The 24047-nt window shown below is 45.6% G+C and overlaps 1 protein-coding gene across 7 annotated transcripts in view; it reads right to left on the bottom strand.

Annotated features, from left to right (window-relative positions):
* Positions 1–24047, bottom strand: part of kmt5b (lysine methyltransferase 5B) — an 87007-nt gene that overhangs the window by 27577 nt on the left and 35383 nt on the right. For 5 of the 7 annotated variants that reach the window (XM_072466535.1, XM_072466540.1, XM_072466534.1 and 2 more), the window contains exons 3-6: positions 16681–16834; positions 7672–7837; positions 5733–5842; positions 2479–2645 (exon numbers count right to left, since the gene is read on the bottom strand). In XM_072466535.1, coding sequence (XP_072322636.1) covers positions 2479–2645; positions 5733–5842; positions 7672–7837; positions 16681–16834 — 597 coding nt within the window. Of the gene's footprint in view, positions 1–2478; positions 2646–5732; positions 5843–7671; positions 7838–16321; positions 16484–16680; positions 16835–24047 lie in introns of those variants that run through there. The other 2 variants (XM_072466538.1, XM_072466539.1) reach the window with 2 other exon arrangements.

The raw sequence follows: 24047 nt of genomic DNA, 5'->3' as shown, positions 1-24047 counted from the left end.
TTTATGCATACAGCAAACCAGGTCAGAAAGTTCCTGCTCAACCTAGTTGTTTGTCAATGAGACATTACATCAGATGTTCCAACTGGACAATACATGGTGCTGACGGTAGCACAACACAATCAAGTGATGCTGATATCAACTGCTGTTTTAGCTAAGTATGAGCCAGATCTACTTACCCTCTTTGTTGCATATGTATTTTTTTTTTTTTAAATACAGGATTGGGAGCTGTACTCTTTCAGATACAGAGAGATGTTTTCTGACAGAGTTTTCTGACAGAAGACCAGTTTTCTGACAGAGACTGAACAGGGATACCAGTGATATAGAAAGAAGCTGCCAAATGGGGTTGTGAAAAGTTTGCATGTTCTTGGTCTTCACTTCAAGACAGAGACAGATCACGAGCCCTTGGTGTCATTCTGGAGTTAGAAAAAAAAATGCCTCCAAGAGTACAATGATTCAGAAAGAGGATGGTGATGATGCAAAGTACATACCAGGAAAGCAGCAGAATATAGCAGATGCTTTGTCTCACAACCAGTGGCAAGCCCTTAACTAGATGATATAGCTCTTGTCGTCAGAGGCAGAAACCTTTATTTTAATAAAACCACTACTGTACCAGCAACTCAGCATCTAAATGAATTCAGAGATGCACAGAAATCTGATGAACATGTTCAGGTCAGAGAGTACTGTGTCAAAGGACAGCTGGTATATATGCCACACAATCCCATTCTCAGTATGATAAACAGAGGGTACCTTAGTATAGTTGATGATTTACTATGACAAGAGAGTGGTCATTCTAACAGTTCCGAGACTCAACATCCTACGATTGCATCATGGATATTTACGCATCATAAAATGCCAAGCCAGAGAAAGATATTCCGTCTGATAGCCAGGTAGGGATGATATCAAGCTGTATTCTCGGTGCTATTTATCGTCAGGGGACAAGAAAACTATTGGATGTCACCTTCCCCCCCACCACGACCATGGAAATTCCTTGGGATGAATCTCTTCAAACATGAACATCTTGCTCAAGGAGATATTTGCAACACATGGAATGCCAGACCTTCTAATCTCAGATAATGGATCTTCAGTTTGCGAATGAATTCTTTGAAGAGGTCACTGCATCGTATGGATTTTTCCATTCCACCAACTCTCAAAATATCCTCAAGCTAACATTGAAGGCGAAAGAGCAGTGAGTCGCGAAGAGCATTGAAGAACTACACCATCCAACCTCCACTTATGAACTATCGCCCATCTCTATTCCAAAATGGTTCATCATCATGTGAATTCCTAATGGAAGATGACCGAGAACTCAACTCCCTTCTCTCTCTCACACACTCATGCCAAAAGTACAAGCTGGTGGCTTGGAGAAAGAAAAGAGGGACAGAGAAACAAATATCGTTCCATCCAGAAACAAAACTATGACAAATGTTACAAGGCATTCAACCTGCCAGACTTTCAACCAAGGGAGCCAGTTTGGATCAGAGACCAAGCTCACGATTGACAAGTGGTTGAACAGGCACCACATCCATGGCCTTACCTCATTTAAACAGAACATGGTACAATGAGACACATCAGAAGTATGAGGGGTTAATTGTAACTGTGTAATATACTAATCAGATACGGAGTACATCACAGAAAGTGATGCAGTATCACATGCTTTGGTACCTTTTTCATGCAGCCTCATGCAAGATGTAGCCAGCACAGTAAGATGTGTGCCTCAATAATGCCTCCAGTTCACATAGCTCTGCAAACTCAGTAAATATCCTGTATTACTCAAATGATGCCAGATTATTATAGCAGTTGCCCAGCCCTTAAACTCTGAGATTCCCTCCCTAAACTCCTCTTTTAAGATACCGTTAACCAAGTGTATCACAAAAAGATGTTTTTAATGTGGCTCAGTGTCAAATTTTGTTTGATAATCTCTCATGTGAAGACCATGGAATGTTTACTATGGTAAAGACAATACAAGTGCAAGTAATCAAACCAGAGTATTTTTCAAAATGATTAGAATTATGTGCATTTTAATAGGTTGTGTTAAGAAGTTTTTATTGTCTTTCGAGTTTTGCTGGTTTGACTCATAATAATCTTTCATTTGAAGGACTGGGTAATTTGAATTTCATTACGGCAAACAAAATTATTTTGAATTAACAGAAGAGCACCTGAATATAGCAATGCATTAACTATTCAACCACTATTTATTCATTCAAATGAATTCTTATGAAGGGTTCCATGGGCAGCACGGTGGGGCAGTGGTTAGCACTGCTGCCTTACGGCACCGAGGTCCCAGGCTCATTCCCGGGACTGGGTCACTGTCCGTGTGGAGTTTATACATTCTCCCTGTGTTTGCATGGGTTTCGCCCCCACAACCCAAAGATGTGCAGGGCAGGTGGATTGGCCACGCTAAATTGCCCCTTAATTGGAAAAAAATCAATGGTTACTGTAAAATCTTTTTTTTTTTTTTATAAATGAAGGGTTCCATACCATGGTTAATAAATGCAGCAGGTCCAAGCCAAAGCTGAGCACAGTTCTTCCTTGTGGAAAACATGACACTAAAATCATTTTCTCCATGTCGAAGTAGCAGGTTTTCCTCCATCTCTGAAAGCTCTGCTATGCAGCCAACCAACAACTCGATCTTGTCATTCTTCTTCCTATATACAAATCAATATTTCACAAAATCAAGACCGTTCGTCTGCAAAATACATAATGCCATTACAATCTACTGCAATAATTTTGAGGAGAGTGAAAGGGAAAAATATTTATAACACACCAACATATGAATTGGGAGGAGGGTCATTTGGCCCCTCGCCCGGCTGCTGCAATTGGTAAGAGTATGGCTGATCAGATTGTGGCCTCGTGCTGATCCCCTTGTTACTCCCTTGTTCATCAAAAATCTAACTCTCGCCTTAAAAATATTCAATGATCCTGCCTCCACCAGTCCCTGGGAAAATGAACTTCACGGACTCAAACCCTCAGAGAAGGGTGGCACGATGGCGCAGTAGTTAGCACTTCTGCCTCATGGCTTAGAAGACCCGGTTTCAATCCTGGCCTTGGCTACCGTCCATGTGGAGTTTGCATTCTACCAGTGTCTGCATCGGACTCATCCCCATAACCCAAAGATGTGCAGGGTAGGTGGATTGGGCATGCAATGCCCCTTAATTGGAAAATTTGAAAAACACCCCTCAGAAAATAAATTCTCCTGACCTGTCTTAAAGGGAGACCCATTATGTTTAAACTGTGCCGCCTATTTCCACAAGGGGGAAACATCCTTTCAGCATCCACCTTGCAAAGTGCCCTCACGATCTCATGTGGTTCCATACGATTACACCCAATCTTTCCAAATGCCAGTGGATACCGGTCCAAACTGATCTCGTAAATAACTCCTTAATCCCAGGAATCAATAGAGCGAACTGCTTTTAATGCAATGATGCCCTTTCATAAATAAGGAGACCAAAACTATACACAGTACTCTCAATGTGGGCTCATGCATACACTGTACAACTGTAGCAAAACACCACTATTTTTATACTCTATCCCCCTTGCAGTCAACGGCAACATTCCATACTTGCATACCAACTTTGTGTGATTTGTACCAGGACATAACTTAGGTCTGCCATTCATTGTAAAATACTAATTTGTTTAGGTTAATTTTCCTTACAGTTCACAACCAAATCTTAGCAAGAGCAATGATAATTAAGATTTTTCCTCTGTGTGAGGAGCTCAAGGAGGGCCATAGATATATGAAAAAGTACTTAACAGCACATTTACAATCGAAGTACAGCATTAGAATGAAAAGTACTCCTCTCTGGAAAGGGGAATCGCTTTCCATCCTTTTCTGTAAACTAATGCCTTTTGAGTTTACCCGTCACAAATATAGGAAAAGAACAAAAGGTTACAGTGTTACATAAATATTGTACAGGACCCAAGGACCACACCGATGTGCTATGAAGTTTCTTTGCATCTATTGAAAAAAAATTGTATCTGCTGCTCAACTATTAGGAATAATTAAAGTCAAACTTTATTTCAAACTTCTAGCCAGAAAATTAATTATTCGTACACAAATCTCCTTATCAAACATGGCCACTGACTCGTTAAACATCTCTCCCCTGCCCCAACCTCATGAATAAATGCAAGTAACTCATTGGCTTCTAATCAAGACCATTTGTTCAGCCATTTCTGCCCCACCCTCACCTTGCCCACCTAGCCAAATCTCCCCTTCTCCATCACTCGTATCCTCTCTCAGATCACCTTATCCACAGATTCACCCCACCTCCTTCGATCCCATTCCTGCAAAATTAGATTCCACTTTCCTTCTTGGTCCCCAGGATAGCTGATATTGTAAATGTCTCTATTTCTTCTAGTACTGCCCCTCTCATTGACAAAATTAATCATCCCACTTAAAAAAAAAAATACAAATGAACTCCTCTGCCCTCGCAACCTATCGCCCTCGCAACCTATCACCTATCTAGAACTGTCATTTCCTCTACAAAGTTATTGAAATTGCGCTGCCATCTAAACCGCCTAAAGCTCTCCAACCACCCTCTCTCCTCCTTTAGGACACCCCTGAAAACCAACTCTCTGAAGCAGCTTTTAGTCACCCTTACAGCATCTCCCATCTCATTCTTTGGCTACACTTCTTTTAAATGCCTTATTTTAAAAATCATTTTATAAAATCTATCTGCTGTTGTATGTTTGAACTCATTGTTTCAATATCTAATATTTCTGATGTACCAAATTTTCCATATATATATATAAACCGGAGATCTTCAGCATACCGTGGGCAGCACAAGTGGATAGCACTTTTGGTTCACAGCGCCAGGGTCCTAGGTTCGATTCCCGGCTTGGGTCACTGTCTGTGCGGAGTCTGCACGTTCTCCCAGTGTCTGCGTGGGTTTCCTCCAGGCGCTCCGGTTCCCTCCCACAGTCCAAAGACGTGCAGGTTATGTGGATTGGCCATGATAAAATTGCCCTTAGTGACCGAAAAGGTTAGATGGGGTTATTGGGTTACTGGGACAGGGTGGTGGTGAGGGCTTGAGTGGGTCGGTGCAGACTTGATGGGCCGAATGGCCTCCTTCGGCACTGTATGTTCTATATAAAAGACGTTCCTTCAGCAGTGATGGCCCATGGAAGTCTTCTATTTTGCCAGATTTGCCCAAGTTCCCTTCTTCCACTGCCATTCTGCTGCAACCTATCATTTGTTTCTCGTCACTTGATCACTGCCTTTTGCATTGCAGCATAATTATATTTTACATTTCAAAAGAAAATGCTCATCAAAGGCTTTCTGCCTGCCATTCCCACCCCTCCAACACAATTCTTTTCCCCTGTACTTGCTTTTAAAAGCTACCCACCTGAAATATCTTTCACTGAATGGTCACCAACTTGGAATGTTAACTGCCTCACCTGTTGAAAGTGTCCAGCATTTGTTTGTATTTGTAACATGTAGTTATCAAGTCTGTTTACAATGGAATCAGCTTGATTGTTACACTGCAGAAAGTGCATGTATATACACATACCTCTTCCAGGGGTAAAAGTAGCAAAAATACTGCTTGCGTTCGGTATGAATGCAGTGATTTAATTCCACAGAATCATTTTTGAAAATTGTAGATTAGGAGACCACGGGCCCTACCGCTGCTTTTATCACTAATTTGTCCATGAACATAGATCTATTATGCCATTCCAGTATCAAAAAAACACAGATCCAAAATCAATCTATGACCTAAAATTAGTCGACTTCTTACCATTCCCTGGTTGCAACTATCTTGGCTCCATTTTTCTCCGATGAATACCGATTACAAGGCAAGAGTTCAAATCCACTTTCGGCTGCAAACATTCTCAGATAAATGAAAACCTGCCCAAAATACATTAAATACTTTGTCGGTATAATTTTTACATTTATATAATCTTATACAGTTGAACTTGAGGATCAAAGTTGCGCTAAACCACAATTTCCTATAAGACAGGTGCAAATATTTGATTGACAGATCATTGAACCATAACTCAGCACTGCACCTGATGACTTTTGATTTGGTCCAGGAATCTACATCTTCCCACAGGGAATTGGCTACATCATTATAAGCACATTTAAAGATGTAATGATGCAAGAGGTGGAACTAGATCTAGTGTTTCATGAAGTTGAACATTGAACGTGAGAATTACAGATATCCACTCCATTCAGTAGTTCTTTTGATTTGAACCACACTTTATCTACAGGTGCTTAGCAATGTTTAGATGCCAGAGTTAAATAATCAATAAGGAGTCTTGACCATATTATATTTACACTGTTGTCATGGTCAGAAAATGTGATATATATAGTCCAATGAATTAGGAGCACAAGGGGAATATTAGAGCCAGTGATGTCTTGCACACCCTCACCAAATTATTTGCAGCCATACAAATGGTCAAAATTGCAGAATATTTAGTGATAAATACAACAATTCTCTCTGTACTATTCTGGGGCAAGATAAGATTCCATTCAAACAGCGGAACTATAAGCTCCTGTTTTGCAAGGTATAAACCCACAATATTAATGACTGCAGTTTAGATTGCACCCTTCTTAAAATTATACATGGAAGACCATGACATCATTTGCATCAGCATCACCAAGTGCCTTTGTTGCCTAGAATGAACTTACAGAGGCAACCCACTCCATAGGAGTTTGTACTGCTTTAGGTTTCACATACATAATGAACTTTCCTGGCAGCCAAATGACTGCTCCAAAACAAAGCCAACAATCAGCTCAGCTTGCCCACAGGTTTTCCCTTTTAAAAAGGGTAGATTAGAATCAGAGTGATTATAGTACAGAAGGAGGCTGTTCCACCTCTTGCATCCATGACAGCTCTCTGCAAGAGCAACTCACCTAGTCCCACTTCCTGTTCGTTTTGCCTTTATCCTGCAATTATTTTCTCCTCAGGCAATGATCCAATTGCCCTTTTGAAAGGTAGGATTGAATTTGCCTCCATCACTCTCATACATTACATTCCAGATCCTGACAAGTTGCTTCTTGACCCTTTCACCAATGCAAACAGTTTTCCCCCATCTACTCTGTCCAGACTCATGATTTTGAACACCACTATCAAATTTCTACTCAACCTTCGCTAAGGAGACCCAGCTTCACTAATCTATCCTCAGAACTGAAGTCTGTCATCTCAAAATCTTTCGACACCCTCACCAATGCTTTCAAATCCTTCATAAGTGTAATGCCCAAAATTGGATCCAAAACTGTATTTTGACCAGCATCTTGTAAAGGTTCACTGCAACATATTTGCTTTTGTACTACTTCTCGACTCTTCCCGTGTATTCTTAACCACTTTCTAAACATGACCACCAGATTCAAAATTATATTCTAAAACCAAAGAGCGAGCAAATTGGGCTCTATGGAAAATGTAGAACAACAGGCTACACGATCATAGAACATTTTATTAAATAACAACGCAAGAATGCACACAAATATTTTACACAGAAGTCATTAAATTTCCAAAATTTTCCTAGTGAAATTTAACAGGCGGTATACACAAGGTGCAATGCAAAAAGCATTGAAAGATTTGGAAGGCTTTTATGCTTCATTCAGATTTTTGTGTCAAATTGTGTCAAAATAACATTTGAGAGCTGGAGCATTTTGGATTATTTAAACCCTTAAGCAAATCTTTTCATCGAAAAAAAGAAGAAAACTCCACATACATGCTCCTTAAATAACTTTTCTTGACTTTTGTTTTTGTTAAGGAAATAGTGTCTCGCCCACTCTCCAGTTGTTAGTGCTTTGAAGGCTTTTTCTAAATTCTCCTTCCTCTTGAAATCCTCCATTACTTCTTTGAGGTCTTCCTGTCTTCCTTTTATGGGTCGAAATCTTAACATGGAAAGAGAGTTGAACAATAAATTTTATGCATAGTATAAATTGCCTAATGAAGTACAAAGGCAATTGAAAGACATTTTTAAAGTCAAACCATACAAGTAGCTTGTACCTCCTCTGATAATAGTTACAACATATCCAGTCTTAAAGACCACCTTGAACCAAAATATTTACAAAGATAACTTTGGAAATGGTGGGGCACTGGCCATAATTTCCCAATCTTCCTTGGATATAGGCATGGTGCCAGAGGACTGGAGAATTGCAAATTTTATAACCTTTTCGGAGAAAAAAGGTGTAAGAATATGTCCAGCAACTACAGGTCAGTCAGTTTAACCATGGTGGTGGGAAACATTTATAAAAATGATAATTTGGTACATAATTAACATCTATTTGGATAAATGTGAATTAAGGAAAGCCAGCATGGAATCTGTCAATCTAACTTAATCAAGTTTGTTGATGCAGTAACAGAGGGTTGATGAAAGTAATGCGGTTGATATGGTGTATGTGGAAAGAAAAATTCAATTTTGGTTTTTAATTTTTTTTAAATTCGTTCATGGGATGTGGGTGTTGCTGGCTGGGCCAGCATTTCTTGCCCATCCCGGAGGGCATTTAAGTGTCAACCACATTGCTGTGGATCTGGAGTCACATGCAGGCCAGACCAGGTAAGGATGACAGATTTCCTTGCCAAAGGGCATTAGTGAACCAGATGGTGTAGTTTCATGATCACCTTTAGACTTTTAATTCCAGATTTTTATTGAATTCAAATTCCACCATCTGCCATGGCTTAATCTCCAGAGCATGACTCTGGGTCTCTGGATTACTAGTTCAGCGACAGTACCACTGCCTCCCCTAATAGTGTGTCAAATAGCACACTCGCCAACAAACAAAAAGCCCCATGGCATAAACAGGGCAGAGAGAGCAGGGATAGAAAACTGAGTGACAGGAAATAGGAGTGATGAACGGTCTGAAGGAGGGATATAGTGAGGTTGTCCAGTTGTCAATGTTAGGACAACTGTTTATATTATTGACCCATAGAATTTCAAAATTGGTAAATTGGAGAAGCCAATTGGGGGATTGGGTTTTTAGTGTTGTTGCTGGGGGGGGGGGGGGGGGGGGGGGCTGCTTTGCTGACAGGGGAGGAACTGTTACTAGGGGACAAATGGGAGGTCGGGAGCGGCGACAGCCCGAGTGGGGACTCGAGGAAGCGGAGGGCGCGGGGGGGGGGGGGGGGGGGGGGGGGGGGGGGGGGGGTCCCAGGCTGGTCACATGGAACGCAAGAGGACTGAATGGGCCGGTCAAGAGGGCTCGCGTGTTCGTGCATTTGAGGGGACTGAAAGCGGACATGGCAATGCTACAAGAGACACACCTAAAGGTTACAGACCAGACGGGATTGAGGAAGGGGTGGGTTAGCCAAGTGTTCCACTCAGGACTGGACTCAAAGACCAGGGGAGTAGCGATCTTGATCAGCAAACAAGTGGCATTCGAGGCATGGAGAATTGTGTCAGACAAGGGGGGTAGGTACATAATGGTGAGTGGGAAGCTGGAGGGGGTGCGAGTGGTACTTGTGAACATATATGCTCCGAATTGGGACGCCGTGGAATTTATGAGACTGGAGTTAGGTAAGATCCCAGACTTAGAGTCACATAACCTGATCATGGGAGGGGACTTCAACACAGTCGTTGATCCGGAATTGGACCGGTCAAAATACAGGACAGGGAGGAGGCCGGCTGCGGCAAAGGAATTGAAGGGTTTTATGGAACAGATGGGGGGGGGGGGGGGAAGTAGACCCATGAAAGGTTTGCACAGTCGAGGACTAAGGAGTTTTCCTTTTTTTCACATGTCCACAAGGTATACTCTTGCATCGACTTTTTTGTTCTGAGCAGGGCGCTAATACTGAAGGTGGTGGATACTGAGTATTCGGCAATCGCAGTGTCGGATCATGCCCCGCACTGGGTGGATCTACGGGTTAGTGTGGAGAGAGAGCAACGCCCGCCGAGAAAATTGGATGTGGGGTTGCTAGCGGACGAGGCGGTCTGTGGGCGGGTGTCTATCCAGAACTACCTGGAAACAAATGATACGGGGGAGGTCTCTGCAGCAACGGTCTGGGAAGTCTTAAAGGCAGTAGTCAGAGGGGAATTAATCTCGATACGGGCCCACAGAGAAAAGGTGGAACGGGCTGAGAGGGATAGATTAGTGGTGGAGATACTCCAGGTGGACAGGAGATACTTGGAGGCCTCGGACACAGGGCTACTGAGGGAGCGCCAGAGGTTACTAGTGGAGTTTGGGCTGTTGACCATAGGGAAAGCAGTGGAACAGTGAGGAAGGCAAGGGGGGCATCTATGAGTACAGGGAAAAGGCAAGCAGAATTTGGCGCACCAGCTCAGGAAAAGAGGGGCGGCCAGGGAGATAGGTAAAGTAAGAGTAGAGACGGTAATACTGTCCTGGACCCAGCGGGGGTGAACGAGGTGTTTAAGATATTTTATAGTAAATTATTTGAGTCGGAACCCCCGGCTAGGGTGGAGGGGATGAGGCAATTTCTGGATCAGTTGAGGTTCCCGAGGGTGGAGGAGGACCTGGGAGCCCCAATTGAGATTGAGGAAATAATCAAGGGCCTGGAGGGCATGCAGTCGGGCAAGGCCCCGAGGTCTGATGGCTACCGGTGGAATTCTAGAATAAGTTTTCAGAGATATTGAGCCCACTGCTGGTGAGGACATTTAACGAAGCAAGAGAGAAGGGAGAAGGGAGAAGGGAGAAGGGAGAAGGGAGAAGGGAGAAGGGAGAAGGGAGAAGGGAGAAGGGAGTCTCCCCCCCCCCCCCCCCCCCCCCCCCCCCCCCCCAACAATGTCGCAGGCCTCAATTTCATTGATCTTGAAACGGGAGAAGGATCCGGAGCAATGCAGGTCATACAGGCCGATTTTTCTACTGAATGTGGATGCCAAACTGCTGGCTAAGATACTGGCCACAAGGATGGAGGACTGTGTCCCGGGGGTGATAGGGCAAGACCAGGCGGGGTTTGTTAAGGGCAGGCAACTCAAGGCCAACATTCAAAGGCTTCTAAATGTTATTATAATGCCCTCAGAAGTAGAGGAGGCGGAGGTGGTGGTAGCGATGTTTGCGGAGGAGACTTTTGATCGGGTGGAGTGGAATTACCTGTGGGAGGCACAGGGAAGGTTTGGGTTTGGCGAGGGCTTTATTGACTGGGTGCGGTTGCTCTATCTGGCACTAGTAGCGAGTGCGCATACAAACTGGCCAAGGTTGGGGTATTTTAAACTACACCGAGGGACGAGGCAAGGGTGCCCCTCTCCCCATTACTGTTTGCTCTGGCCATAGAGCCATTGGCCATGGCGTTGAGAGCTTCTAGGAACTGGAAGGGCTGGTTTTGTCCCCAGATTTCTGTCTTTCAGTGCCTCCCCATCTTCATCCCTAAGGCCTTTTTCAAGCGGGTGAATAAGACTATTTTGGGCTTTGTGTGGGCGAGTATGAGGGGAGTTCCAATGTCCGGGAAAACCATACTGAGGCGGGTGAAACATCTTCGGCCCATTAGGAGTTCCGCGGGAGCTACCCCAGTCACTGCATGTGGGGTAGTCCTATATGAAAACAAAAAATGAGCCAGTCTCGTGTCCATCGACCCGGAAGACTGCTTCTTTAGATCTCGTTTGAATGTCTGCACTGCGCGCTCTGCCAACCCATTTGAAGCTGGATGGTATGGAGCGGTGCATATATGGCATATGCCGTTCATCTTCATGAACCTCGCAAACTCCCCACTTGTGAACGGAGTGCCGTTGTCCGTGACCAGCACCTCGGGGAGGTCATGAGTACTGAAAGACAAACGCATCTTTTCGATTGTTGCGCAGGACGTTGTGCTTACCATCTTATGCACCTCTAACCATTTAGACTGGACATCGATTAATAGAAGGAACATGGATCCTTGAAAAGGGCGGTGAAATCCACATGCAAGCGCGCCCACAGCTGCCCTGGCCATTCCCAGTGATGTAGGGGCGCGGCCGGCGGAAGCTTCTGATGCTCCTGGCAAATGGAGCAGTTTTGGGCCACCTTCTCAATGTCAGTGTCGAGGCCTGGCCACCAGACATAACTCCGGGCCAACATTTTCATTTTGGTCACAGCTGGATGCCCATTGTGCAAGTCTGATAGTATCAGCTCCTGTCCTTTTTCCGGGACAATCACACGCGTCCCCCACAAGAGGATGCCGTCTTCCACGCTGAATTCTGACAGCTTGGAGGAAAATGCCCGCAACTCGCCTGGGAGCTGTCTATGCTGCCCACCATACAGGACTATGTGCCAAACCTGTGACAGGACTGGCTCCGTCTGGGTCCACTCACGGATCTGTGATGCCGTGACAGGCAAGGTGTCCATAAAATATAGGGTTGCAACCACCTCACCGGTCGTGGGGGTCGACATGGGGCCCGGTCGATAAAGGCAATCAGCTCAGTGCGTCGGCATTCGCTATCTGGGTTCCTGGTTTTTGCTCCAGAGAATACTCGTAGACAGCGAGCAACAAAGTCCAGCACTGGATCCGTGCGGAAGCAATGAACGGTATTGGCTTATCCTCTCGGAAAAGTTCCAGCAGAGACTTATGATGTCACGATAGTAAAGTGGCGGCCATACATATACTGATGGAAGCGTTTCACCGCAAAGACCACCGCCAGGCCCTCCTTCTTGATCTGCGCATATTTGGTTTCCGCTGCAGTCAATGTGCAGGAGGCGAAAGCTATTGGCCGGTCGGTCCCGTTCTCCATCTTGCGGGACAGGACGGCCCCAATACCATACGGGGATGCATCACATGTGATGAGCAAAGGCTTTCCAGGATCATAGTGGGTTAGTAACCCAGATGTTGTTTTACCCGCCGGAAAGCGGTTTCTTGCGGCTGACCCCAAACCCAGGTGTGATTCTTCTTTAGCAGAAGGTGCAACGGGGCCAGTGGTAGTTGCCAGATTGGGGAGGAATTTCCCGTAAGTTTACGAGGCCGAGAAAAGAACAAAGATACGAAGAGTCAGTCGGGGCGGGGTCCTGTTGAATTGCGCGCACCTTCTCTGCGATGGGGTGCAAACCTTCGCGGTCCACCCGATAACCCAGGTAGACTACTTCCTTCACCTGAAAGATGCACTTTGTGCGACGTAAATGGACTCCAGCCTCTGAAAAGCATCTAAGGACAGCCTCCAAATTTTCCAAATGTTCCTGCTCAGACGTCCCTGTAATCAAAATATCGTCTAAGTAGCCAGCGACAAGCGGTAAACCTCTCAAAATGCCCTCCATGACGCGTTGAAAAATAGCGCAGGCAGATACCCCAAAGGGCAACCGTGTATATTCATACAGGCCCGGTGTGTAATAATCGTTACATATGGCCGGGAGGCAGGGTCCAGCTCCAACTATAGGTAGGCGTGACTCATATCTAATTTAGTGAACGAGAGTCCGCCTGCAAGCTTTGCTTAAGAGATCCTCTATGCGAGGCATTGGATATCGGTCAAGCCGGGAAGCCGTATTCACTAAGTTTATAGTCGCTGCACAAGCGAACTGTGGCATCTGGCTTCATTACAGGTACAATTGGTGCTGCCCAGTCAGCGAAATGGACGGGCCTGATAATACCCAAAGCCTCCAAACGAGTGAGCTCCCCTTCTACCTTCGAGCAATGCGTAAGGCACCGGGCGTGACCGGAAATCCCGCGGCATGGCTCCTGGTTCAATTTGGATATGGGCTACGGCCCCTTTTATTTTCCACTGCAGCCGCAAATGGCGCAACCAGTCCTGACCAAACTGGCTGGGCCCGTGGCCACGCACCACGATAAGTGGGAAACGCCCCTCCTGGCATCCATAAACAACAGGGGTCATCATAGTTCCTTCAATGTGTAATGGTTCCCCCGTATAGGTGGCCAAAGTGGCCTGTGTGGCGGTTATTGTAAGGGTCTGTATACCCTGAGGAATGTCCGACAGCCGCTGGTGTCGATCCGGACGTCGCCTCGCCCAAGGTCCCGCAGGGGGGACGCTTTCGGACGGAAGGGGTTGCACCCCAAAGCATGCACCTCCATTCCCTGTAGCTCCTGCACTCCCCGTTCTGCGCTCTCTCGAGACAATACTATTTGAATGGCCTGCTGAAAAGTCAATGTTGGTTCAGCTAACAACTTTCCCTGGGTGGCTGCATTGTTAATACCACAAACCAAACGGTCGCGTAACATTTTTGACAAGGTCTCACCATAGTCACAGTACTCCGCAATCCTGCCTAACCTGGATAGAAAATCGGCAAGGGATTCTCCTGGGGTCCTCTCAGCGGTATTAAACTGGTATCGCTGGACTATCTTGGACGGGGTTGGGTTAAAATGTTGCCCCACTAAGGTCACAAGTTCATCAAACGTCTTGGTGTCCGGCGCAGCTGGGTACGCAAGGCTCCTAATCACCCCAAACGTGGGCCACAGGCGGTGAGCAATATGACCACCTGGCGCTCGTTTTCGGTGATGTTGTTTGCCCGGAAATAGTAACGCATCCGTTGTGCATACTGGTTCCAGCTTTCCAGCGCAGCATCAAAAACATCCAAACGTCCGTATAGAGGCATGGTGTAATAGAAAACAACTTCCAACCTGTATCCAACAAAAATCCAGGGAGGTGGCTTCAGCAGTGTAGACAGCTATTCACTTTAACCCTCGTTGCCAGTTTTGTGATGGCCACGAAGAATCCAGCACGATTTGAAGGATAGAAAGAAATAACATTTATTTACAATAACATATATATACAGCAGCAGCAGCAACTCCTGGCTGCTCACTCTCCTGTAGCCGGTTCCAAACTGGCCAGCTTTATTTATGCAAGGAATCTGCTAATGATTTCTCCGCCTCCCTCATTGGGGAAGCTCATACTCCCAAAGGATTGTGGGATTGTAATTAGCCCCCAGCCAGTGGTAAGCAGGCAGGTTACAACAGCTGGGTTTCTCAGTCTTGAGGAAATAAAGTTTGCCTTAAGAGGGTCAATGTTAGGGTTCTCCCGGAGGTGGCAGCCGTTTGTCAACTTTCTTGGGGAAAATTAAAAAATGTTGAAGCAGTATTCCGGGTGGGGGGGCACGGATTGTTGTTGTATTGTTGAGGTGTGAAGATTGGGCGGGGGGGGGGGGATGTTTATTTTACCATGCGGATGTCATTGTTTCTGTTAGTTATAAACATTTTCAAAAAGCTTAATAAAACATTATTTAAAAAAAAAAAATGATGGACAAAACATTTCATGAGGTCCATCATTGCAGGTAATAATAATCCCTCTGGAGGTACACACACAGAAAGATAAGTTATTTTACACTGGAAATCAAGTGCTGTGTTTAGAGAACTATTACCCCTCATTGTCACTGTCCAAGGTAGTCACCTAACAAAAGTTGGATTCTGCCCATAACCAAGAAATAGAAAAATGCAACTTGAGAGTGCCATGTTCATACATATGCATAAATGCTTTATTTTTATTAGTTCTTACGGAAAAGAGAAAAAAAGCACAATCCAAAATTAAAGAAAATAAACAGACTTCTCCATTGAACACTGAAAACAAAGCAAATTAAGTGGTTGGCTGTGTCTGGAAAGAAGCAGAACAGTCAGCCAGACATCCAAGTTAACTGGCTGCATCTTCAGGTACCATCAGCTTTCCTATAACCTTCTCAGTAGAGGTATACAAGAGCAGTTAACAAGGACTCACCCTCAGTTGTTTGTCTTGCCACAAGAATACACTTAGCACATTGAAGATGAAGAATTCACCACATTGGAAAACACCAGTGCATCTTATTGTCAAGATGATGCACACTACAATAACACCTTGACTTACCGTTTCTGTTTTACTTATCTGATGACCCCAGGTATTCTTTTCACAAATTATCGCCAACGAACCTTCATTGTTGTGGGACACTTCATTTTAATTTGTCCCATTTCTAGCATCAAATGATCATGCATAAATGATTTGATTTAAATATTTTCTTCACCACGTTTTAGGCAAAATATTAACCACTTATTTTATCTTTAAGGTTATTGCTTTTGCGCACCATCCTTTTTCCAAAATGGCAATAGTGCTGCATATTTCCAGTTGTTTAAATTTGGCTGACATTTTTGGTGCAGAATGTTTGGTGGAAGAGAGACCGCTTATTAAACATCTATTATTTTTAAAATCACGGAAGAAAATAGTCAAATCTGCTTTTGCTGCTACCCATCATTTACAACCATTGAAACATAAATAGAGAAAACTGTTACTACCAAAACAAAAATAAATAAATAAATAAAATGTGGGACAGGTACTTTAACAGGTACCTTTTAACCATTTATTTTTTTTAAAAGCTCAGCTTTTAAAATAACAAAGAGGAGGGGGAAAAAATGACTTGGACTTTGGAAGTAGTGAGGACTGAACCTATATACTGAACATTTTAAGTCACACAGCCCATACAGCACTCGCCTCCCAATTAGGAGGTCACGGGTTCGAGTCCCAGGACTGCCTGCTACTTGAATCCCCCTACCTCAAATCGGGTCAGTTTGGTCAGTTCTTGGCTAGGCTGCAAGAGCGTCGCGCAGAAGCGAGGCGTTCCATCTCGGGGGAGGTAGGAGGAACTGACATCGTCAGGCTCACCCCATTTCAGTCACACCTGCCTGCCAAACACGGAGCGTTATTGATGGCGGTCATCGGGAGGTCCGCGGCCCAAACCATCCCACCCTCCTGGTTGGAGGAGGATGTGAGGTGGTGAGCAACCTACAACAGGAAAAGAATGGGAGAAAAAATAATAATAATTTTTGTATCGCATCCACAAATAGATTACAATTTACCGCTAATGCATCAGCAATCTATTTAGATTTGAAAACTGGAGTGGAGGATACTTGCCTGACATACCTGGTGTTCATTTTGTGTGTCTGGAAACCCAGATAGGGATCAAGGACTAAGCTGGTTGCTAGATCATCATTTTCACACAGCTCTTTGGCTGTCATTCCAGTGGAAGGTACATATCGAGAGCCATGACCCTCAAAACCCATCATGCCTAAAAAAAAAGATAGTGTTGGTAGCGCCTTAATTGGCATTTAGAAAAATAATTTGCACTCATAAAGCACTTTTCATGACATCAGGATGTTCAAAACTGCTTCACAGAAGCATTTTGAAGTATGGAGAGTTTAAATAATCCCAAGGATGCTAGGTCTGAATTATTCTATTCAATGTCACTAAAGCATGTTTATGTTGTAAAAAAATTCTCTCTCATTTCTTTGAATCAGCTTTCAAGTAGATGACATTTTCACAAATTGAGGTAGCGTTCTGGATGATACAATATTCCATTAACAATATTCCATTAAACAAAGTCAATGGAAAACCACATACACGTAAACATAAATAATTGTCATTCATCCCAGTCTCATGTTCAAACAATATTTGTGGAATCCCACCGTGGGTCCGCAATCTTTTAAATATCAGATTGTTGGCATGGATTCATTCATCAACAACATAAGGTCATCAAAAGAAAAGTATCAATTAATACACATTTCACATCCAATAGATCCATTATATAAAACAGAAAACATGAATTTACTACTTTATTAAAGATGCTTCGGTTACGACAGCGTTTTTCAAAATTCTTTCATGGGTTGTGGATGCCGATGGCAAGGCCAGCATTTTTTTTTGCTCATCCCCAATTGCCCCCGAAAAGTTAGCAGTGAGCCACCTTCTCGAACCACTGTAGTCCATTTGCTGCAGGTACACCCAGTGCCGTTTTTTTCCGTTTATGACTTCATGGGATGTGGGCATCACTGGCAAGGACAGCATTTGTTGCCCAAACCCACATTGCCCTTGAAATGAGTGGCTTGCGTGGCTATTTCCGAAGGCAGTCAAGTGTCAGCCACATTGCTACGGGTCTGCAGTCATATTTCGGACGATAGATTTCCTTTCCCAATGACATTAATGAACCAGATGGATTTTTAGAAGTCATAGGTTTCATGGTCATTTTCCTGAGATTAGCTTTTATTAATTGAATTTAAATTCAGCCAGCTGCCATGGTGGGATTTTAACCAATGTCCCCTGAACAGAAACCTGGGCTTTGGATTCCCAGTTTGACGACATTGCCACTGCTCCACTGTCTTCCCAGGGAGTACCAGGATTTTGATCCAGTAACGCTGAAGGAACATAGAACATACAGTGCAGGAGGCGGCTATTCGACCCATCGAGTCTGCACCGACCCACTTAAGCCCTCACTTTCACCCTATCCCCGTAACCCAATAACTCCTCCTAACCTTTTTGGTCATGAAGGGCAATTTATCATGGCCAATCCACCTAACCTGCACGTCTTTGGACTGTGAGAGGAAACTAGAGCACCAGAGGAAACCCACACAGACACGGAGCGAGCGTGCAGACTCCGCACAGACAGTGACCCAGTGGGGAATCGAACCTGGGACCCTGGTGCTGTGAAGCCACAGTGCTATCCACTTGTGCTACACAGCGGAACTGTGATGATTGATTAATTTTTATTGTCACATGTACCGAAGTACAGTGAAAAGTATTTTTCTGCAGCCAAGGGAGCGTACACAGTATGTACATTGATAAAAGAATAATCGACAGAGTACATACAGTGCGGAACAAGGGGCCAAACAAAGCAATACATGAGCAAGAGCAGCAAAGGGCATCGTGAAGTTTTCTTACAGGAGCAGATTAGTCCGAGGGAGTGTCGTTGAGGAGTCTAGTAGCTGTCAGGAAGAAGCTGTTCCTATGTCTGGATGTGCAAGTCTTCAGGCTTCGGTACCTCCTGCCTGATGGAAGGGTCTGAAAGAGGGCAAAGCCTGGGTGGGAAGGGTCTCTGACAATGCTGGCTGCCTTCCTGTGGCAGCGGGAGATGTAGGCAGAATCAATGTGCGGGTGGCAAGTTTGTGTGATGCGTTGGGCTGAGTTCACCACACTTGGCAGTTTTGTGCGATCTTGGGCTGAGCAGTTGCCATACCAGGCCGTGATGCAGCCGGATATGATGCTCTCCATGGCACATCTGTAGACGTTTGAGAGAGTCGATGTAGAGCTGCCTTCTTGAACTGCTATAGACGAGGTGTAGGTACAACCACAGTGCTGATAGGGAGGGAGTGTCAGGATTTTGCCCCAGTGACAGTGAAGGAACAGCGATAAATTTCCCAGTCAAGATGGCGAGTGGTTTGGAGGGGAACCTCCAGGTGGTGGTGTTCCCATGTATCTGTTGCTCGTCTGTCTAGATGGTAACAGTCATGTGTTTGGAAGGTGATGTTTAAGAAGCTTTGGCGAGTTCCTATACTGCATCTTGTAGAATTAAAAGTGCATTAGAAGCATGTCAGAGAAGGTTCACTCGACTAATATCTGGGATGCGGGATTGTCTTACGAACAAAGATTGGACAGGGTAGGCCTGTATCCACTGGAGTCTATGGGATTGAGGCAATTTTATTGAACCATCTAAAGATCTCCAGGAAACGTGACAGGGTGAATACTGAAAAAATGTTTCCACTATAGAAAAGATTAGAACTTAGGTACACAGTTTAAAATTAAGAGGCCACCCATCTCAGAGGGTTGAGTCTTTGGAATTCTCTTCCCCAAGGAACGTTGGAGGCAGGGTCAGTGAATATTTTTCAGAGAGGAAGATAAGATTGTTGACAATAAGAGGGATCAAAGGATGTTGGTGTAGCAGAATGTAAAGTACAGCTCACAATCAGATCAGCTATTATTATTTTTTTGAATCGCAGAGCTGGATCGGATGCCAAAATGACTTACTACTGCTCCCAATTGTATGTTCATACAGAACAGCTTGGCTCGGGACATGGCTAGTTTTGGAGCACAAGTCTCCAGTAATATTGCCAGGATGTTGTCAAGGTCCATAGCCTTCAGCAGTTTCTTAATTTCAATAGAGTAAATCGAATTGGCATAAGATTGTCATGTGATGCTGAGTTTGTCAGGAGGAGGCCAAGATGGATCATCCACTTCGCACTTCTGGTTGAAGATGGTTGAAAATATTTCAACCTCATCTTTTGCACTGAATTGCTGGGCTCCCCCATCACCTCTGACAGGGATATTTGTGAAACAATGTCCTTCTGTCAGTTTTTAAACTGTCCACCATCATTCACAACTGGGTGGGGCAGGATGGCAGAGCTTTGATCTAATTCACTAGTTGTGAAATTGCTTATCTCCATCTATCGCATGTTGTTTGGCTTGCAAGTAGTACTGTATTGTAGTTCACCGGGTTAACAAATTGTTAGCTATGCTGAAAGGTGAAGGGTATTTAGAGCGTATGGGGAGGAGGATCGATGATGAAGGGGAGGCATTCGAGGTGGGAAATAGTGGCAAACTCGTGGGGGGGGGGGGGTAACGTTATGGTAAGCGGGAAATTGGAGGAGATGCCGGTGGTGTTAGTCAACACCTTTGGATTTGTTTATTGTCACAGGTACGGAGGTACAGTGAAGTATTTTTCTGCGAGCAGCTCAAATAGATCATTTAGTACGTGAAAAGAAAAGAAAATACATCAAAAGGGCAACACAAGGTTCACAATGTAAATACATGGACACCGGCATTGAGTGAAGCACTGGACTGGGCTGTGTTCACAACTGAGGTTTCTTGCCATCTGGGACCGTGCAGTTGCCATACCAGGCTGTTATGCAGCCAGATAGAATGCTTTCTATGGTGCATCTGTAAAAGTTGGTAAGAGTCAGTGTGGACATGCCGAATTTCCTTAGTTTCCTGAGGAAGTATAGGCGTTGTTGTGTGTGTTGACTTGGGTGGACCAGGACAGATTTTGGGTGATGTGCGCTCCTGGGAATTGAAGCTGTTAACCATCGCCACCTTGGCACCATCTCCACCTTGGCTCCATTGAAAGTACAGTACTTTGCTTCCTGAAGTCAATGACCAGCTCTTTAGTTTTGCTGGCATCGAGGGATACATTGTTCTCATTGCACCACTGCACTAGGTTCTCTATCTCCCTCTTGTATTTGGACTCATTGTTATTCGAGATCCGACCCACTATGGTTGTGTTGTCAGCGAACTTGTTGATGGAGTTGGAACCAAATTTTGCCACGCAGCCGTGTGTGTACATGGATTGTGGACTGTGGGTCAGAAAGTTGAAGATCCAGTTGCAGAGTGAGGAGCCAAGTCCTAGGTTTTGGAGCTTTAACTTGAGCTTGGCTGGGATTATGATGTTGAAGATGGAGCTGTAGTCAATAAATAGGAGTCCTTGTTGTCAAGATGCTCTAGGGATGAGTGTAGGGCCAGGGAGATGGCATCTACTGTTGACCGGTTGCGGCAGTACACAAATTGCAGTAGGTCATGGGGTTCTGGGAGTATGGAGTTGATGCGTTTCATGAGCAACCTCTCAAAGCACTTCATTACAATTGATGTCAGGGCCACCGGACAGTTGTCATTGAGGCACGTTGCCTGGTTCTTCTTTGCCACCGGTATGATGGTCATCTTCTTGAAGTAGGTGGGGACCTCGGAGCAGAGTAGGGACAGATTCCAGATGTCAGTGAACACATCTGCAGGCTGGTCCGTGCAAGCTCCGGGTGCACGATCAGGGATCCCGTCCAGACCTGTCGCCTTTCGGGGGTTCACTTTCAGACAAGGCCGATTTGACTTCGGAAGCTGTGACAGTAGGTATGGGTGTGTTTTGGGCTGCTGGGCACTCGACAGAGGATCGATGGTTTCCTGCTCGAACAGAGCATAGAATGCATTGAGTTCATCGGGGGGGGGGGGTGCACTGCCACCAGAGATACTGCTCGACTTCGCATTGTAGCCCATTATGTTGTTTGGGCCTTACCAGAACAAACAAGAGTCTGTAACACTATCTGGGACTCTAGCTTGGCCTGATATTCTCTCTTGGCATCCCAGATAGCTTTGCAGAGGTTGTACCTGGATTTCTATGCCCCGAACTGGGACGATGTGGAATTTATGAGGCGGGTGCTGGTGAAGATTCCGGATCTGGACCGGTCGAGCTAGAGGTCAGGGAGGGTGTCGGCTACAGCCAATGAGTTTTGGGGGTTCATGGAGCACATTGGGGGGGGGGGGGGGATTTTCAATTTACTCCCATTTATACAAGGTGTACTCCCGAATAGATTTTTTTTGTGGTGGATATCACATTGTGGGCAGGAGTGGTAGATGTTGAGTATTCGGCAATAGTGGTGTCAGATCATGCCCTGCACTGTGTGGATTTACAAGTGGAGGGGGGGGGGCAGCACCTGCAATGGAGGCTGGATGTGGGACTGTTCACAGAGGAAGTGGTTTGTGAGCGGTGAGGAAGGCCTTCTGGGGTTATGTTGAGATTAATGACATGAGGGAGATTTCGGCAGGTAAGGTTTGGGAGGCACTAAAAGCAGTGGTCGGGGGGAGGGGACAGTTTATTTAGATTCGGGCACACAGGGAGAAGGCAGAGCGGGTGGAGACAGAAAGGCTAGTGGAGGAAATCCTATAGGTGGACAGGAGATATGCAGAGGCCCCGGAGGAAGGGCCATTAAAGAGCAGAGGCTGCAAATGGACTTTGGGTGGTTATCCACGGGTAAGGCGGTAAGGCAATTGCAAAGGGTGAGGGGGCGATATACGAGTATGGGGAGAAGGCGAGCAGGATGTTAGTGCACCAGTTGAAGGAGGAGGAGGTGGCTGCAGAGATTGGGAAAGTGAAAGACACAGGATGGAACACGGTCTTGGACCCGGCGGGGGTGAATGGGGTGTTTAGGCAGTTTTATAGCGAATTGTATAAGCCGGAACCCCCAGCCGGGGAAGAGGGGACAAAGTGGTTTCGAGGAGGGTTAGAGTTCCCGAACGTTGATGAGGAGCTGGTGGAAGGCCTGGGGGCCCCAATTGGGGTAAGTAGTCGAGGGGATGGAGACAATTGGGTAAGGCCCTGGGACCAGACGGGTACCTGGTGGAATTTTATAAGTAGTTCTCAAGGGGTGTTGGAACCGCTATTGGTAAGGAGTTGGGAGTGATGCAAAGGAGTTGGGAGTGATGCAAAGGAGTTGAGAGTGCTCCCCCCCCCCTCGTCACAGGCGTCGATCTCCATCATTTAAAAACGGGTAAGGATTTGGAAAACTGTGGGTCGTATAGGCCGATCTCCCGGTTAAATGTGGATGACAAACAATTAGTGAAGATTCTGGCCACAAGGATCAAAGACTGGGTCCCAGGTGTAATAGGGAAGGACCAGATAGGGTTCGTTGAGGGGCGACACTTGCCGACCAACATTAGGAGGTTGCTTAATGTAATTATGATGCCTCCAGGGGGTGCGAGGTTGAGATGGTGGTGACCATGGACGCAGAGAAGGCCTTTGATTGGGTGGAGTGGGAATATTTATGGGAGGTCCTGGGGCAGTTTGGGTTTGGACAGGGATTTGTCGATTGGGTCCAATTGCCATACCAGGCACCGGTGGCGAGTGTGCAGACATAAATCGGGTGAGATCAGATTATTTCAGGTTGTACCAGGGGACGAGGCAGGGATGTCCACGTTCTCGCTCTACGTGGACGATCTGCTTCTGTACATATCGGAACCACTGGGGGGGAAATTGGGGGGATTATGGGCATATTTGAGGAATTCGGCCGGTTTTCAGGATACAAATTGAATATGGGTAAGAGTGAAGTCTTTGCGATCCAGGCGAATGGGCAGGAGAAGAGATTGGGTGAGATGCTGTTCAAGGTGGTGGGAGGGAGCTTTCGGTATTTGGGTATCCAGGTGGCACGGGAGTGGGAGCAGCTGCATAAACTGAATTTGGGTCGGTTGGTAGAACAGATGAGGGGGGACTTTCCGAGGTGGGACGCACTCCCGTTGCCATTGGCGGGGCGGGTGCAGACAGTGAAAATGACGGTCCTCCCGAGGTTGTTTGTTTGTTTGTTTCCCAGAGCCTCCCAATTTTTATCCCAAAGTGTTCTTTAAAAAGGTGAATGCAGAGATCTCGGGATTTGTTTGGGCGGGTAATACCCCGCTGGTGAAAAAGGTGCTGCTGGGGGCGGGCTGGCCCTCCCAAATTTCATTTACTGCTAGTTGGCCGGCGAATATTGCGATGGTCAGGAAATAGGTAATGGGGGAGGGGTCAGTATGGGAGCAGGTGGAGGCAGACTCATACAAGGACACAGGTTCTGGGGCAGTAAACGGCACCTCTGCCGTTCGCCAGCTCAGTGCTCCACAAGCCCGGTAGTGGTGACAGCCCCGAGGGTGTGGGGACAGTGGAGGCACCGATATGTAATAACCACCGGTTCGCTTCGGGGGGGTTGGACGAGGGGGGGGGTTTC

The sequence above is a fragment of the Scyliorhinus torazame genome, chromosome 10 (genome assembly GCF_047496885.1).
Source record: "Scyliorhinus torazame isolate Kashiwa2021f chromosome 10, sScyTor2.1, whole genome shotgun sequence".
Taxonomy (NCBI): Eukaryota; Metazoa; Chordata; class Chondrichthyes; order Carcharhiniformes; family Scyliorhinidae; genus Scyliorhinus; species Scyliorhinus torazame.
This window is presented reverse-complemented; position numbering and strand designations above follow the sequence as displayed.